Raw genomic sequence first — 16,029 nt, 5'->3', positions numbered from 1 at the left:
TCGGACATTTCGGAGTTGCCTAGTTCCGACTGGTAGACAAACGCGGCAATTGACTCGCGCCAATAGTATTACCAAAGACATGAAGATAGGCTAAAACTGCTTCTCCAATATAAATCCCTGATCACGCTTGTAGGCGATGTCATGGCGACGTTGGTTCGCTAAACTCATGCGCAGAGACACGTCATCAGGTGTAAGGGTCGTCTTGCGCCGAAATGCGCACGCCGTCAAATCAAAGTAATAACATGTTCAACAACTTAAGAAATCGTTTCGAATTGAAGCCTTTTTTTATCTTTCGAGAAAATAAAAAACTCAGGAAGAATGTTTTAAATGGTTCACTTCTCAACCCCAAAACCCTGGCCTGGTTTGTCGCGCGCGTTCCCGGAAATCTCGCGATGTTACGCCTTTTTATTATTTTTTATTATTCATAATACAAAAATAAATTTACATTGCTACATCAAACATGTCTTGCAAACCAAACACAGGTATTTACAATGCTCAAACATGCAAAAAATATAAATAAAATACAAAAAAGAAACAATTTAAGTGCAATTATATTCACTCTGAAAATATCTTATTATAATGATTCATGGCGATGTTGCGCCTCCGGGTTTAGAAACTTGTTCTTCGGACGTCATTGAACACGTGATAATGTTACATAGTGCTTTGAATACTGCATCCGAGCTTCAATATCAATCATCCCATCACTAAAAATGTACAGTTGTCCCTCCCTTATGAAAAATCACCAGTGTCCGGATGCGACAACTGTGGTGATGTAGGCTACTCCATAAAGCCATCAGTTCCCGAAACCTTTGCCAAAACTTTCAGCTTCACCTCCCTTTCGCTTTATACTACACAACGCGCATGTGCATATATCGTGGGTTGGAGAAGAAGACGCTTGTTGTTGGTGGTAGTTTTTCATACAAGTGCCATTTTGTCTACATGTCGAGAGCGCCGTGATTGGATTTTGTGTGTGGGTATTGGAGCCAATCAGAGAAACCGGGCGGCGGACAAACGGTGAGAGGTTGCACGGCTGAGGAGGAATGTGATCCGGTAGCAGGGGATTGGTGTGTCATTGACCAACCAAATTACTAACTCCACTTGTTAAATGCAAGAATTAAAAGCTAGCTAGTTAGCTAAAATATAACTAAACCTTAACTCACTAATCACAATGGCTCATTGTTAGCTGCCTGGCTAGCTAGCTCTGTAAGATAACTAACGTTAACTATTTATGTGTGGTGGCACAGTGACAAATGCCTGGTTGGGTGAGAGACAACAATGACCAATGTCTCATAATATAGCTAGCTAGAATGCCACATGAAAACATAAAACAATATTCGAGGAGGTGCGTGACTCGTGAGCTAGCTAACGTTACTTAACTGGTCTACTGACTATTGGGCTGCTGCATACTCAGTTGAAAAAATTGACTAAAACCGTCAGTCACTACACTAGTAGCCTGTGATCAAAGTTGACATACCAGTTGTCTAGGACAACATTGTAATTTGGCATATATATTCGTAATTTGTCTTAAAGTGGCAAGAAGAGTAGCCTATTTCTTGACCACCAAACAAACCATGTCCCTGGGCTCTGTCCAACTGATCTGCACTGATCTGAAAGAGCTGACCAGGTGAAAGCCTGTCTAATGATGAGATGTTTTTCCTGTCAACAAGTATTTCCAGATCAAGGGAAGGAGAGGACAGATTTTTTGACAATTGAAAATGAGTCCAAGAGAGTCATTTGTGAAGGCAGTCATATTCATCATGGTACTTACATGTGATTGTAGTATTTATTGGCACGATTATTATGAGCCTTAGCGAATATGCCCTTACAAATGATAATAATAATTTGATAACAAGATATGACGTCCTGTTCCATTTGTTCCACCACCATACTGTAAATGTGTTAACCTGTTGCTGAAATGCCTCATACATTCTTACTTAAGAAGGTGAAATTATCTTACTATCTAATCGAGGATAGTCATCTCATGCAGTTATGTGCCCCTCACATCTGTAGCAGTAGACTGAATTGAGGACTTTCAGAATTCATTGACCATGGAGCAGTACACTACCGCCACCACATCTACTGGGGAACAGATAGTGGTTCAGACTGCCGCTGGGCAGATCCAACAACAGGTAAGAAGGAAGAGTTTGTTCATATCTGTTATGCATGGTGTGTTTGTGTATTGGAAGGGGTTTAGGAGAAATGTACCTACGGGAAGAATGTTAATGCCATGAGTTTGGGCTAGGTTGTGGCTTTACTCATTGTGTGGTGAAAGTTCCTGGGCATTGGCCACAGTAGCTGTGTGTTAACCCATTCATAGAAGCTAACTACCTTTAGCGCCTATTGTATCAATGTCAACAAAACAAAGGAGATGATTGTGGACTTCAAGAAACAGCAGAGGGAGCACCCCCCCTATCCACATCGACGGGACAGTAGTGGAGAGGGTAGTAAGTTTTAAGTTCCTCGGCGTACACATCACGGACAAACTGCATTGGTCCACCCACACAGACAGCATTGTGAAGAAGGCGCAGAAGAAATTCTGCTTGTCACCAAAAGCACTCACAAACTTTTACAGATGCACAATCGAGAGCATCCTGTCGGGCTGTATCAACGCCTGGTACGGCAACTGCTCCGCCCACAACCATAAGGCTCTCCAGAGGGTAGTGAGGTCTGCACAATGCATCATCGGGGACAAACTACCTGCCCTCCAGGACACCCACACCACCCGATGTCAAAGGAAGGCCATAAAGATCATCAAGGGCAAGAACCACCCGAGCCACTGCTTGTTCACCCCACTATCATCCAGAAGGCGAGGTCAGTACAGGTGCATCAAAGCTGGGACCGAGAGACTGAAAAACAGCTTCTATCTCAAGGCCATCAGACTGTTAAACAGCCACCACTAACATTGAGTGGCTGCTGCCAACATACTGACTCAACTCCAGCCACTTTAATAATGGAAATTGATGTAAAAAAATGTATCACTAGCCACTTTAAACAATGGCACTTAATATAATGTTTACATGCCCTACATTACTCATCTCATATTTATATACTGTACTCGATACCATGTACTGCATCTTGCCTATGCCGTTCTGTACCATCATTCATTCATATACCTTTATGTACATATTCTTTTTCCCTTTACACTTGTGTGTTTGTATAAGGTAGCAGTTGTGGAATTGTTAGGTTAAATTACTCGTTGGTTACTACTGCATTGTCGGAACAGAAGCACAAGCATTTCGCTACACTCGCATTAACATTTGCTAACCATGTGTATGTGACAAATAACATTTCATTTTATTTATTGAAGATTGTAATCTTCTGGCCAGGGGAGTTTTGTTAAGAGCTCCGACGACGTTCGTTCTGAATGTTAAAACGCATCGCTTGCAGTATGGTTTTGGAAACATAAGGAACGTTTCTTCCATATCAGCAAGAAGAAAAAAATGGTTAAATTAGTACACACCTTTTTATAGGTTTAGTGTTCCCACGTGGCCATATCTCCATGTTACAGCTCTTGTTTACGGAATACAGACAGAAGGCAGGAGACCTGTTCGTATTAGCTATCGAGCGTGCTCCGAACACCTGTGTGTAAGCGGTTCGTCAATTTGAGGCACACACAGCATATGAATCTGTGTAAAACTGTTACAGTAAGTGTATATTTTTTATTTCAAAGAATATTTATTGCTGATATGAAAGATAATGGGCACATCATAAAGTTTCGAAAACCGTTTCCCAAGCTATGATTATTGACATTTTTAAACGGTGTCAGAATTGTTGTTCACACGCAGACAACCGTGGGCGAAGCTAACTGCTGAAAACCATACGGAGAACACCGATCTCTGGCACAGTGACTGCGGTTCAGTTGCAAGCTGGGCCCCAGGCAGCCACCGGCTGAGGCCAACATGTTCAGACACTCCTATTAGTGTTGGGACCGCCAAGGTCCTACCATGTCTCTACCCCATTTACCCAGTTTGTCTCCCTGCTGGCGATGCTTTGATTCATAATCCACAGTCCCCGCGGTTATATCCGCAAGACGAGTGGGTTTAGGGCAGTGGTTCTTAACCTGGGTTCGATCGAACCCCAGGGGTTCGGTGAGTCAGTCTCAGGGGTTCGGCGGAGGTCAAGACACACATCCGACTCATATGATTCGTGATGACACGCCCTGCTTGGCCATCATTGGCTGCAGGTGATCACGCTACAACGCTTGGCCAATCTGTGCTGCAGGGAATTTGGTGTGCCCAGTAGTCTACTTGTGACTGTCGTGATGGTATGTCTTGTGATTTCTTTCTTAATATTTGAATCCTTTCATACTTACTATGTCGAGCAAAAAATGAAAGTGGTCGGACGAATATGTACAATATGGATTCACATGTATAACGGAACGTGATGGAAGTCAGCGTCCTAACTGCATGATTTGCAATGCCAAGTTGAGTAATTCTAGTCTAGCACCGGCAAAACTAAGAACACTTCCTTAAGCTGCATGGAGATGGAAAATACAAGAACACAGCGCTCGCTGAATTCAAGGTGAAGAGAGCCAGATTTGATGTAAAAGCTACTCTGCCTGTTCCCCACAGCATCGTACGAAGTTGCTTACCTGATCTCAAAGCAGGGCAAACCACACACCATTGGTGAAACACTCATAAAACCAAAATATTGTAGTGGAATGTGTGAACTATGTGCCAACTAGTGCTCTGAGGCACCGCATCTTCAGTGAGCTGTGTAAAGAAATGGGCTCTGAATTCGAGGGACTTCTGTACCATTCTAACGTTCGGTGGTGTCCCGGGGACAGGTGCTGAATCGTGTTTTTGCCGTGCGTGTGGAATTAGCCCTGTTTTTGCAAAAGCACCAACATTGTCATGCAGATTGCTACAAAAATGAGTTAATTCTCATTTTAGCGTACATGGCTGATATCTTCGAAGCTCTCAATCATCTCAATCAAAAGATGCAGGGCGGTGGAGTCAACATCATCGAAGCGGAGGAAAACCTGAAGGCTTTTCAAAAAAAGCTACCGTTATGGAATTGACGAACAGAGAACGATAACTTCGCAAACTTTCACTCGCTGGACGACTGTGTAAGTAAGATCGAAGATGTATCTGGAATCGGAGACATTTCTGTATCTGCGGAACTGAAGCAAGCAATTGTAAAGAGCATTTTCTTTATTTGTGAGTTAAGGTCTGGTGCGAACTGCAGGTTTTCACCTTATCACATATAGTTGGGCGAATTGGTTATTCGCCAAATGCGAGAGTGAGTGTGGGTGAATGAACCGCGTAACACTGCTCCCTACATGTCGCCTCATCATATCCTCTGGGCCTCACTGCTACACTGTTGTGTACAGATGCATGTCAACATTTCTGACACTACAGCCGCATGTGATCGTAGTGTTGCTGTCAGCCAGGCTGAAAAACTACATGCATGTCCCTCTCCAATATCAATCTTGCTATCTGTATTGTCTTCAGTCTGAGATTGTCAATTGTGTTATTCTCACATTGTCCAACCGGTGGTACAGTTATACCACAATCAAGTCATGAATCTATAGATGTATGTGTATTTTGTAACCTACAACAATATTCTGAGTGGCATAAAATGCTCTCCTTGCTGAGTTTAAGATTGACCAGACTCCTACATTGCCTTTTCAAATCTCAAGAAAATATCCCGGTGAATATAGCATACACTGAAATTACAGTACACTCGGACCCTATTATGATTCCCTTCTTGTCATTTGTGTTTTCGTGTGCGCTCATTCAGCATCTTGTGGAGTTCAAACTAACTCCAAGAAAAGGTGCATTGACAATCACAGCACCATGTTTATCTGTTTGCCGCCCTCTGGCCTGTTTTGTTCTGTTTTGTCTGTCTGTGGTAAACATGTGCTGCATGGAAGCTCTGCTGTGATGTAGAATGGTTGTTATGCATGGTTGCAGTTCCATTAGAGATATCTTGAATTAACCTCACTCTCCTTTCCTTTCCATGTCTCTTTTACAATCTCCCACCTTTTTTCTATCTCTTTCACTCCTTCCTTCCCCTCTCTCTCCTAGGTGCAGGGGCAGCCTCTGATGGTGCAGGTCAGCGGTGGTCAGCTCATCACCTCGTCGGGCCAGCCCATTATGGTCATGGGGGGGCAGGGAGGGCAGGGGCAGACCATCATGCAGGTGCCCATGTCTGGAGCTCAGGGGCTCCAACAGGTGACTGAACTGTTGTTCAACTGTACACCACATCTATCTGAAACCTAGCAAACATGTCTCTCTAACAAGATATTACTGAACGAGATATGATAAAGCAGACTGGCTGATTAAGATTGTCCTGCTCTCTGCTGTAGATCCAGCTGGTGCAGCCAGGTCAGATCCAGCTCCAGGGGGGACAGACTCTACAGGTACAGGGTCAGCAAGGCCAGACCCAGCAGTTCATCATTCAGCAGCCCCAAACTGCTGTGACCGCAGGACAAAACCAGGTATAGACACTCACACACTCTTTATACAATATTTTGGTCTGTAATAGAACACATACTCGTAGTTTCCATTGTTCAGAAGAGGCCCACTTGTACATTTTTATGTAAATAGCTGTAATGCATAAAACATATTATGGACACCATAGAAACCCACCACATTGTGTAGTGTATAACTGGGTGGTAATGATTGTTGATGTTTGTTCCTCAGGGCCAGCAGCAGATTACATTACAGCCGGGGCAGCAAGTGGCTCAGACTGCAGACGGCCAGACCATTGTGTACCAGCCAGTCAATGCTGATGGGTCCATTCTACAGCAAGGTAACATGTTCACACTCATACCTGGGATCCCTACTGTGTGTTGATGGATGCTTAGTGTGCTGGCTATTGTCCCCTTCTTTTGATTATCAGCTGATTTAGAACTGAATCAGTGGCTGTATGCAAAGTGGTTCACACTCCACACTTCTGGATCACTAATCAATGATAGCTGATATTAACTTAACCCTTTTGCGGTTCCCCCAGGTATGATTACCATCCCTGCCTCTAGTCTGGCTGGTGCTCAGATCGTTCAGGCAGGCAACAGCACCAACACAACAAACAGTAGTCAGGGTACAGTGACCGTCACACTGCCTGGCAACATGGTCAACGCAGGTGGCATGGTCATGGTAAGGTCCCTAATGACATTAATACAGACTTGTTGGCATGTGTGTATGCTATGCATCAGTTTGACCAGTGTGTGTATGTGTTAGATGGTTCCGGGTGGCGGTGGCAGTGTTCCCACCATGCAGCGTATCCCCCTGCCGGGGGCGGAGATGCTGGAGGAGGAGCCTTTGTATGTCAACGCTAAGCAGTACCACCGCATCCTGAAGAGACGGCAGGCCCGCGCCAAGCTGGAGGCAGAGGGAAAGATCCCCAAGGAGAGGAGGGTGAGTGTCTGTGACATGAGCAGATGTATATATGTGTGGTTGTTGTTTTTATGAAGACAGAGAACTGCTGGGAGTGTGTTTATACACAATATTTGTCTATAAGATTCTATGTGAGTTTGAGAGGGGGAATATTCCAGGATGACAGTTTTAGGATGAGGAAATGGTGTGGGCAGTAAAGGATGTGTTTATGTGCTTGTCTGTGAATGTGGTTTTACTTGTCCCTCAGAAATACCTGCACGAGTCTCGTCACAAGCACGCCATGGCGAGGAAGAGGGGTGATGGCGGACGCTTTTTCTCGCCGAAGGAGAGGGAGGAGATGGCTCTGGCCATGCAGGTGAGGAGGGCTCAGGGTGCCCTCAAACAAGAGGACGTGTTTGGAGGTGTTGAACTCAACTCTAATTGGCAACCTACTTCTGTTGCCTCCCTCAGCTAACCAACAAGTAGCAGCCATTTCCACCCCTCACTCTGTCACATGTCCACCGCAGCCACTCATTTCCCCTGCACTCTTAAAATGGTCATCATTGCTATCTTTGTATGTTTTTATTATATTGGTTACCTTGTAGTTTTGTATCAAAGAATAGTATAGTTTTTTACAAGTTCTGTTTTTTTTTGTACTTGCTTGTTTTTTGAGTATATAGACAGGGGTGCTTTTAGATGCGGGCATATTTTTTTGCGTACCTTCTGTTGTTCTTTTGATGTATTCCAGCCACTTGATCCCTAACCATGTCTCTGGCAAACCACACTGAGTTCAAAAGCTCATTCTTTCACATAGAGCTGTACATACTGACCACAGGAGGTGACTGAGGGGAGAACACCTCATAATAATGTCCAGAACAGAAACTGAGCAGATGGAATGGCATCAAACACCTGGAAACCATGTGTTTTGATGTATTTGTTACCATTCCAATTATTCTGCTCCGGTCATTATCACGAGCCCATCCTCCCCATTTAAGATGCCACCAACCTCCTTTGATACTGACTCAGTAAAATGTTCTCCAATGTCGTTTGAAATGTGTCTTGGCTTCGTTTGAGCTCTTGTTGTAAGCTGAAGAATGTTGGAATGTTAATGTTGCTTCCTTGCTGTTGTGTTTCCTTGTTAAACTTGTACCATGTTGTAGTGTAAACATCTCTGCTAACACCTGTGTTCATTTAACAGCTGCAGGGCTAGGATGGGAGTGGTGTAAAGGTACTGTATGAATTTAACACAAGATCACTATAAAACAAATATTTACTTTCCTAACCTTTGTCAATGCTGCTTCATATTATGAATGTCTTGGGTCAGACCCACCCCTCAATGTAGGTTGATTTATCCTCATTTTAAATATTAAACATGGTGCTATACATCCAACCATCCTTGGAGAACGAGCAATAAACACCAATGCTGAACATACAGTAATTATACACACATTAAGCTTGAATTTGCAGCAGTTTTATATATGCCCACTCAAGGTTTATTGAGAAGTTGGTAATGGCAAACCACATGTAACAGATTAAGAATGAGGCTGTGTGTGTTTTCTGTGTATAATGTTTGTGTATGATTTCTGTTTTCTATTAGTTTTTATTATTGCTGACATTTTTCTGCGACTGCCACCTGTCTCATTGCCCATCATTCACATTTGTGACGTGTGTGTATACAAATAAATATGGCTCTTTCTGTTGGTATTGTTTTTAATATGAATAAAGACTTGGCTTTCAAGCTTTTCTAATTTTTTTTTTACATGATGAAAAATCTGTGTCCACTAAACTAAAAATACTATTCAAAACAATTAAGAAGTTTGAAAATGATGGATTTGATAAATCAATAAAATATTTACCAGTTTCTTGTAATGGCACATAAATGAATCCCTATCTAATACATTCAGCTGTGTAGATGGAAAAATGCATTTTGACCAATAACATAGTATCACCTCCCAGACCAAATCCTAACAAAAACATTAGTGAGCATTTAGATTAAGGTATAGTCTGATTGAAATCTAACCCCCAGACTGGATTATACTTTGACACTTTAGCTGCTTATACCTGGGAGAGATTCATGTCGTAGCATGGTCATTACACAGGCTGACCAACCGCTCCTCTTCCTCCAGGTACAGGCGGCCCAACCACATGCTAGAGAAGAGGCAGTCGGGCAGGTGATCTGTGTGTCATAACCTCTAGAAGACCTGTGAGGTGTGTGTGTGCTCATGTGTTTGTCTCTGTGAGAATGGTTGCGGAGGAGTTGAGATCAGATGTCCCACACCAATCAACCAGTGCTTTCCAACCAGTCCCAAGTCCCCTGTCTGGTAGAGAGCAGGACAGACTGGGTGAAGAGATTGCTAGCACACAGAGGTACTGCACATACAGATATACTGTAACCATGGTAACACTGGAGAACAATTGGGCCTTCTGGAGGGAATGTCTTTTAAGAAACAGCACAAGTTCTACAAGAAAGTTTCTTCCAAAGCAACCTTGACTTGTTTCATGTCAGTTACTTTTATCTCTGGATGTGCCACAAGAACTTGATCAATAAACACACCATCCTATAGGCCACAAGTCCAAAGTGGTTATGATAGCCCTCTTCCTTTCCTGATGCTCTTCAGAAATATGAAATAGTTTTTATTTTGTAAAGATAAGTTGTGTCCTCTGGTTCATGATAATATGTAACTATCATCATTTATTTTTAGGCTTTCAGACTTTAAAAAAATGATTTCCTGGTTATTCTATTTGAAAGGAGCAATAATCAAATGCCTAATTACCTGCATCAGTTTTTTATATTGTGTTGTAACAGTCTTGTAAGAGTGTAGATACTTTTTTAAAGCGTTTTAGCAATTATTTTATTGCATAAATAAAAGGAAACATTATCAAATGTTCTGTATGTGTTTAGAATGCCTCTGAAAATACAATGAATACATTTTCCGACTTCCAACATATTTTGTTTTGGAATTAATATTGCCAGAACTGTACTGTACACATACTGTATGTACACTGCATGATTTGACCAAATGCCCATGTCGCCTATACCTAAATCCGCCACTGGGGAGTAGGCTGGGAAGCTGATTCTCAATCAATGTTTTTAGAGCAACCTCAACAACGAGATGCTTGAGCAAACGAAGGCAGAGGAGGCTCGCATCCCCCGCCCACAATTTCAGGTGACAGCTAGGCAAAACAGGCCGTTCACAACTTGCTGCACTCCAAGGACCTGCGCAGGCAACAAACCGTTTTATGACAGCAATTACTACACTGTAGTTTGTAAATATAGAATTACCAACTGATACACCAAACGGGTGTTAATTAATTGTTTCTAAATCGTGTGAATTGCAGTCTTCAGCTGCACAAAACAATCCCTCTTCCGCAATATACCGAACAGTGGGGAGAAACTCGAATCCTGTAGCTAACTTAACTAACGTTAGCTATACCACGGGCTAACTAATTTGTTGTACGTTTTAATTATTTATCGAAATGTCGGACACTCCTGGGGACGGAAAGTTGGAGCTGAAACAAGCCAGCAAAGAAGTAAAGGAGAGCGAGAATGTGGCTGAAAAATACTCAGCCATGACCGTGAGCAAGAACAGCGAAATTACCATGGGTGAACTGTCAGTATCGTCTGCTGCGTTCAGTGCGGTCCCTATTCACAAACCCGTTAAAAAGGTAAGACACATTCATTACGTAGCTAGCTAGTGAACAACTTGCTACTTATGAGTTGATTTGGTTTCTTTTATTGTCTGGGTGGTTATCACATCATGTCCCATTTCAGGATGTCCCTTCTAAGCCTAACGTAATTCACATATGTTCACTTCGTTAGCAGCTTCTGAAGTCCAACCATTAATTTTCAATGCATTTACTATTTATTGTATGTGAACGCTGTTGGTGCAGTACGTCATCCACCCCCATATACCCAGAGTAGGGCACAGTGTTAGATTAATTAGATTTGTTGGTCACAGGTTGTCAGCTACAGTTAGGCCTAGTATGCATTTAAAGTGAGGAAACTTCAAACAAACACATCTGCACACTTAATTCAACTTCAAGATCCCATTGAGAAGGCAGTGCTTATTAGCAGTCTGGGGGCGATTCCTCAAGAATGTAGAGCAAAAAAGGAACGTGACTTTTTTGGGATTGTCACAAAATGTAATTCATAAAATGGTCCTTTGGAGGAATGCGTATTGACATATATTTGACATTTTATATTTTAAAGCCTATTGATAAATAATGAATCAAAGTTGGCCTATTTAAGACAATTTGACCCTACCCAGGAGCATTGCAAGACACCATTAATTACTGTTGAACTTAATGTTGTCATTTGAAACATCAATATGTTATAAAATCAGTAATACATTTCATTATGCAAGATCTAAATGTACATTTTATTATATGGTTTTGAAAATGATGTACATTTATATTCAAAGTAATTTTGTTGTATTTGTTGTATTTTGTTGTTTTTTGGGGTACTTTTTACCCCTTTTTCTCTACAATTTTGTGATATTCAATTGGTAGTTAGTAGATGTCCACCGATTATGATTTTTCAAATTCGATACCGATTATTGTAGGACCAAAAAAAGCTAATACCAATTAATCGGCCATAAAAAAAAAAGTGTTTAATAATGACAATTACAACAATACTGAATTAACACTTGTTTTAACTTAATATAATACATCAATAAAATCAATTTAGTCTCAAATAAATAATGAAACATGTTCAATTTGGTTTAAATACTGCAAAAACAAAGTGTTGGAGAAGAACGTAAAAGTGCAATATGTGCCATGTAAGAAAGCTAACGTTTAAGTTCCTTGCTCATGACATGAGAACATATGAAAGCTGGTGGTTCCTTTTAACACGAGTCTTCAATATTCCCAGGTAAGAAGTTTTAGGTTGTAGTTATTATAGGACTATTTCTCTATACCATTTGTATTTCATTAACCTTTGACTATTGGATGTTCTTACAGGCACTTTAGTATTGCCAGTGTAACAGTATATCTTCCGTCCCTCTCCTCGCTCCTTGGGTTCGAACCAGGAACACATCGACAACAGCCATAGACTTAATTATAACATAATAACACACAGAAATACGTGCCTTAGGTCATTAATATGGTCGAATCCGGAAACTATAATCTCGAAAACAAGACGTTTATTCTTTCACTGAAATATGGAACCGTTCCGTATATTATCTAACGGGTGGCATCCATAAGTAAATATTCATGTTACATTTCACAACCTTCAATGTTATGTCATAATCAATTAAAATTCTGGCAAATTAGGTGGCCCAAACTGTTGAATATACACTGACTCTGCGTGTAATGAACACAAAGGAAGTGACACAATTTCACCTGGTTAATATTGCCTGCTACCTGGATTTCTTTTAGCTAAATATGCAGGTTTAAAAATATATACTTCTGTGTATTGATTTTAAGAAAGGCATTGATGTTTATGGTTAGGTACACATTGGAGCAACGATACGCACCACATTGATTATATGCAACGCAGGACACGCTAGATAACTACACATGGTTGATGATATTACTAGTTTAACTAGTGATTATGATTGATTGTTTGTTATAAGTTTAATGCTAGCTAGCAACTTACCTTGGCTTCCACTGCATTCACGTAACAGGCAGGCTCCTCGTGGAGTGCAATGAGAGGCAGGTGGTTAGCGCGTTGGACTAGTTAACTGTAAGGTTGCAAGATTGAATCTCTGAGCTGACAAGGTGAAAATCTGTCGTTCTGCCCATGAACAAGGCAGTTAACCCACCGCTCCTAGGCCGTTATTGAAAATAAGAATGTGTTCTTAACTGACTTGCCTATCTAAATAATTGTAAAAAAACACTGACTTCCGATTTGTTATGAAAACTTCAAATCGGCCCTAATTAATCGGTCGACCTCTTGTACAGGTGCATCAAAGCGGGGACCGAGAGACTGAAAAACAGCTTCTATCTCAAGGCCAACAGACTGTTAAACAGCCATCACTAACATTGAGAGGCTGCTGCCAACATACTGACTCATCTCTAGCCACTTTATGAATACAATGTGTTGATGAAGCTCTTAATTTGGCTTTTGGGAAAAACATGAGATGAACTGTTACAAAAAAGACCCGCTAAAGCTAAAGAACACTCCGTAATGTTCACAACCACATATACTTTAAATTCGCAAAAAGTGGGAGGTGTCGTCAAACACTGGCATATTTTATCATCGGACCCAGCTTTGCCGGCTGGATTTAAAAATCCACCACTTATTGTGTATAGGAGAGGTCGCAATTTACGCGATAAATTGGTTCATGCCATCTTCCAGCCGCAAAAGAAAATCAATCAGGCTCTTTTACGCCCTCTGCCAAATGGTAGCTGTAAATGCAGAGGATGTGCACAGTGCAACAATATGATGAAGTGTGAATATTTCTGCCACCCACATACAGGAAAATGGTTCCAAATAAATTACATTATTACGTGTTCCACTACCCATGTTATATACATTATTAAATGTCCATGTGGGCTCTGTCAGTAAAACCTCCCGCTCTCTCAGAGAATTAGTGAACATAAAAGAAAGAAACGACAGGGATTATCCAGTCGCAGTACATTTTAATGACCTAAAGTATAACATTTCTAACTTTTTAAAAAGATTTTGTGGCACAGAGAAAGTTAAGATAACAGACAGGGGAGGTGATATTAATAAAATTCTTGAGTAAAAGAGAATGTTTTTGGATTTTCACCCTCCAGACATTATTTCCTATAGGACTTAACCTCCTGGAACTACCCATCCCGGATCCGGGAGAATTGTCATCAACTACACTAATTAGCATAGCGCAACGGTCAAAAAATATTACTAGAAAATATTAATATTCATGAAATCACAAGTGAAATATAGTGAAACACAGCTTAGCCTTTTGTTAATCACCCTGTCATCTCAGATTTTGAAGTTATGCTTTACAGCCAAAGCAAGACAAGCGTTTGTGTAAGTTTATCGATAGCCTAGCAGCATTATGTCCAGCTAGCAGCAGGAAGCTTGGTCACGAAAATCAGAAAAGCAATCAAATTAACCGGTTACCTTTGATGATCTTCGGATGTTTTCACTGATGAGACTCCCAGTTAGACAGCAAATGTTCCTTTTGTTCCATAAAGATTATTTTTATACCCCAAATACCTCCGTTTGTTTGTTATGTTGAGAAATCCACCGGAAATAGCGGTCACGACAACGGCGGGAAAAAAATCCAAATTATATCCATAATATCGACAAACATGGCAATTTTTTTAAATAATCAATCCTCAAGGTGTTTTTCAAATATATATTCGATAATATATCAACCGGGACAATTGGCTTTTCAGTAGGAGAGAGAGGAAAAATGACTACCTCTGTCTTTTACGCAAGAATCACTCTGAGAGCCCTCAGCTGGCCACTTACGCAATGTAGTTGTTTACGCTCATTCTTCAACATAAAGGCGTGAAACTACGTCAAAATGCTGTAGACACCTTAGGGAATACGTAGAAATAGGAATCTGGTTGATATCCCTTTCAATGGCCAACAGGGGTGCATAGGAACACAACGGTTTCAAAATAAGAGGCACTTCCTGATTGGATTTTCCTCAGGGTTTCGCCTGCAATATCAGTTCTGTTATACTCACAGACAATATTTTGACAGTTTTGGGAACTTTTTAGTGTTTTCTATCATAAACTGTCAATTATATGCATATTCAATCATCTGGTCCTGAGAAATAGGCGGTTTACTTTGGGAACGTTATTTTTCCAAAAATGAAAAGAGTGCCCCCTAGTTTCAAGAGGTTGATGAAATGCTTATTTATGTTATGTTGTGAATTTGAACATGAATTATGTGCCTATTTAAGATTACTCTGTTTTTCGTACGATGTACCCAATGATTAATGAAAACTTGCTATGTCCTCATTGTGGTTTTACAGTCTTATTTATACACTTATTTATACACTTTTGTAATATTTATGAAATGCATATTGTTATACTGTATTTGGCAGCACTTGTTTTTCCTTTGCCTCCAACCCCTTTCGATGTGTGGAACGGATGTGGGTGGGGCTAGGTCAACATAAGGGTGCACATTTTTTTTTCAATTCACAAAAGCTCTGACGAAGGCAGTGAGGCCGATACGTAAGCTTATTAAATATCAGTGATAATATCAAGAGCAGTGTGCGGTTTCCTTTTTCCTTCATCTTGTTCAACTGTTACCATGCAAAAAAGATTGCTAAGATGTGGGAGTGCCTTTTGAATTTTGCTACACTCGCATTAACATCTGCTGACCATGTGTATGTGACAAATAAAATTTGATTTGATGCTTGGGGTCATAGTCCATTTGGAGGACCCATTTGCGACCAAGCTTTAACTTCCTGACTGATGTCTTGAGATGTTGCTTCAATATATCCACATCATCCACCATCTTTATTGTGATGTGCACCAGTCCCTCCTGCAGGAAAGCAGCCCCACAACATGATGCTGTTGTGGGGGTGCTTCACGGTTGGGATGGTGTTTTTCGGCTTGCAAGTCTCCTCCTTTTTCCTCCAAACATAGGGATGGTCATTATGGGCAAACAGTTCTATTTTTGTTTCATCAGACCAGAGAACATTTATCCAAAAAGTAGTCTGGCTTTTTTATGGAGGTTTTGGAGAAGTGGCTTCTTTCTTGCTGAGCAGACTCAATATCGGACTCGTTTTACTGTGGATATAGATACGTTTGTACCCGTTTCCTC

At 41.1% G+C, this 16,029-nt stretch overlaps 2 protein-coding genes across 7 annotated transcripts in view; both read left to right on the top strand.

Annotated features, from left to right (window-relative positions):
• Positions 1-763: 763 nt before the first annotated feature.
• Positions 764-10,197, top strand: LOC124031315 (nuclear transcription factor Y subunit alpha-like). 6 transcript variants are annotated; one of them, XM_046342403.1, is made up of 10 exons: positions 764-1,014; positions 2,011-2,129; positions 6,030-6,176; positions 6,311-6,442; positions 6,648-6,756; positions 6,958-7,100; positions 7,185-7,361; positions 7,588-7,695; positions 8,518-8,547; positions 9,446-10,197. In XM_046342403.1, the coding sequence occupies exons 2-9, from the start codon at positions 2,049-2,051 to the stop codon at positions 8,527-8,529; spliced, it is 909 nt and encodes a 302-aa protein (XP_046198359.1). In that variant the 5' UTR covers positions 764-1,014; positions 2,011-2,048; the 3' UTR covers positions 8,530-8,547; positions 9,446-10,197. The 6 variants fall into 6 exon arrangements, 5 of the variants coding, with proteins under 5 accessions (XP_046198359.1, XP_046198358.1, XP_046198356.1 ...); XM_046342402.1 differs by lacking the exon at positions 9,446-10,197 and having other exon boundaries at positions 8,518-9,057; XR_006838105.1 differs by having other exon boundaries at positions 768-1,014; positions 7,588-8,547; positions 9,446-10,195.
• Positions 10,198-10,464: 267 nt separating this feature from the next.
• Positions 10,465-16,029, top strand: part of LOC124031314 (S-adenosylhomocysteine hydrolase-like protein 1) — a 78,304-nt gene continuing 72,739 nt past the window's right edge. Inside the window, exon 1 of the mRNA XM_046342396.1 lies at positions 10,465-10,985. Within this exon, the coding sequence (XP_046198352.1) occupies positions 10,797-10,985 (189 nt within the window). The 5' untranslated portion in view covers positions 10,465-10,796. The remainder of the gene's footprint in view (positions 10,986-16,029) is intronic.

This window comes from Oncorhynchus gorbuscha, linkage group LG03 (genome assembly GCF_021184085.1).
Source record: "Oncorhynchus gorbuscha isolate QuinsamMale2020 ecotype Even-year linkage group LG03, OgorEven_v1.0, whole genome shotgun sequence".
NCBI lineage: Eukaryota > Metazoa > Chordata > Actinopteri > Salmoniformes > Salmonidae > Oncorhynchus > Oncorhynchus gorbuscha.
The sequence above is the reverse complement of the archived record's forward strand: the minus strand, read 5'-3'. Positions and strand labels throughout refer to the sequence as shown.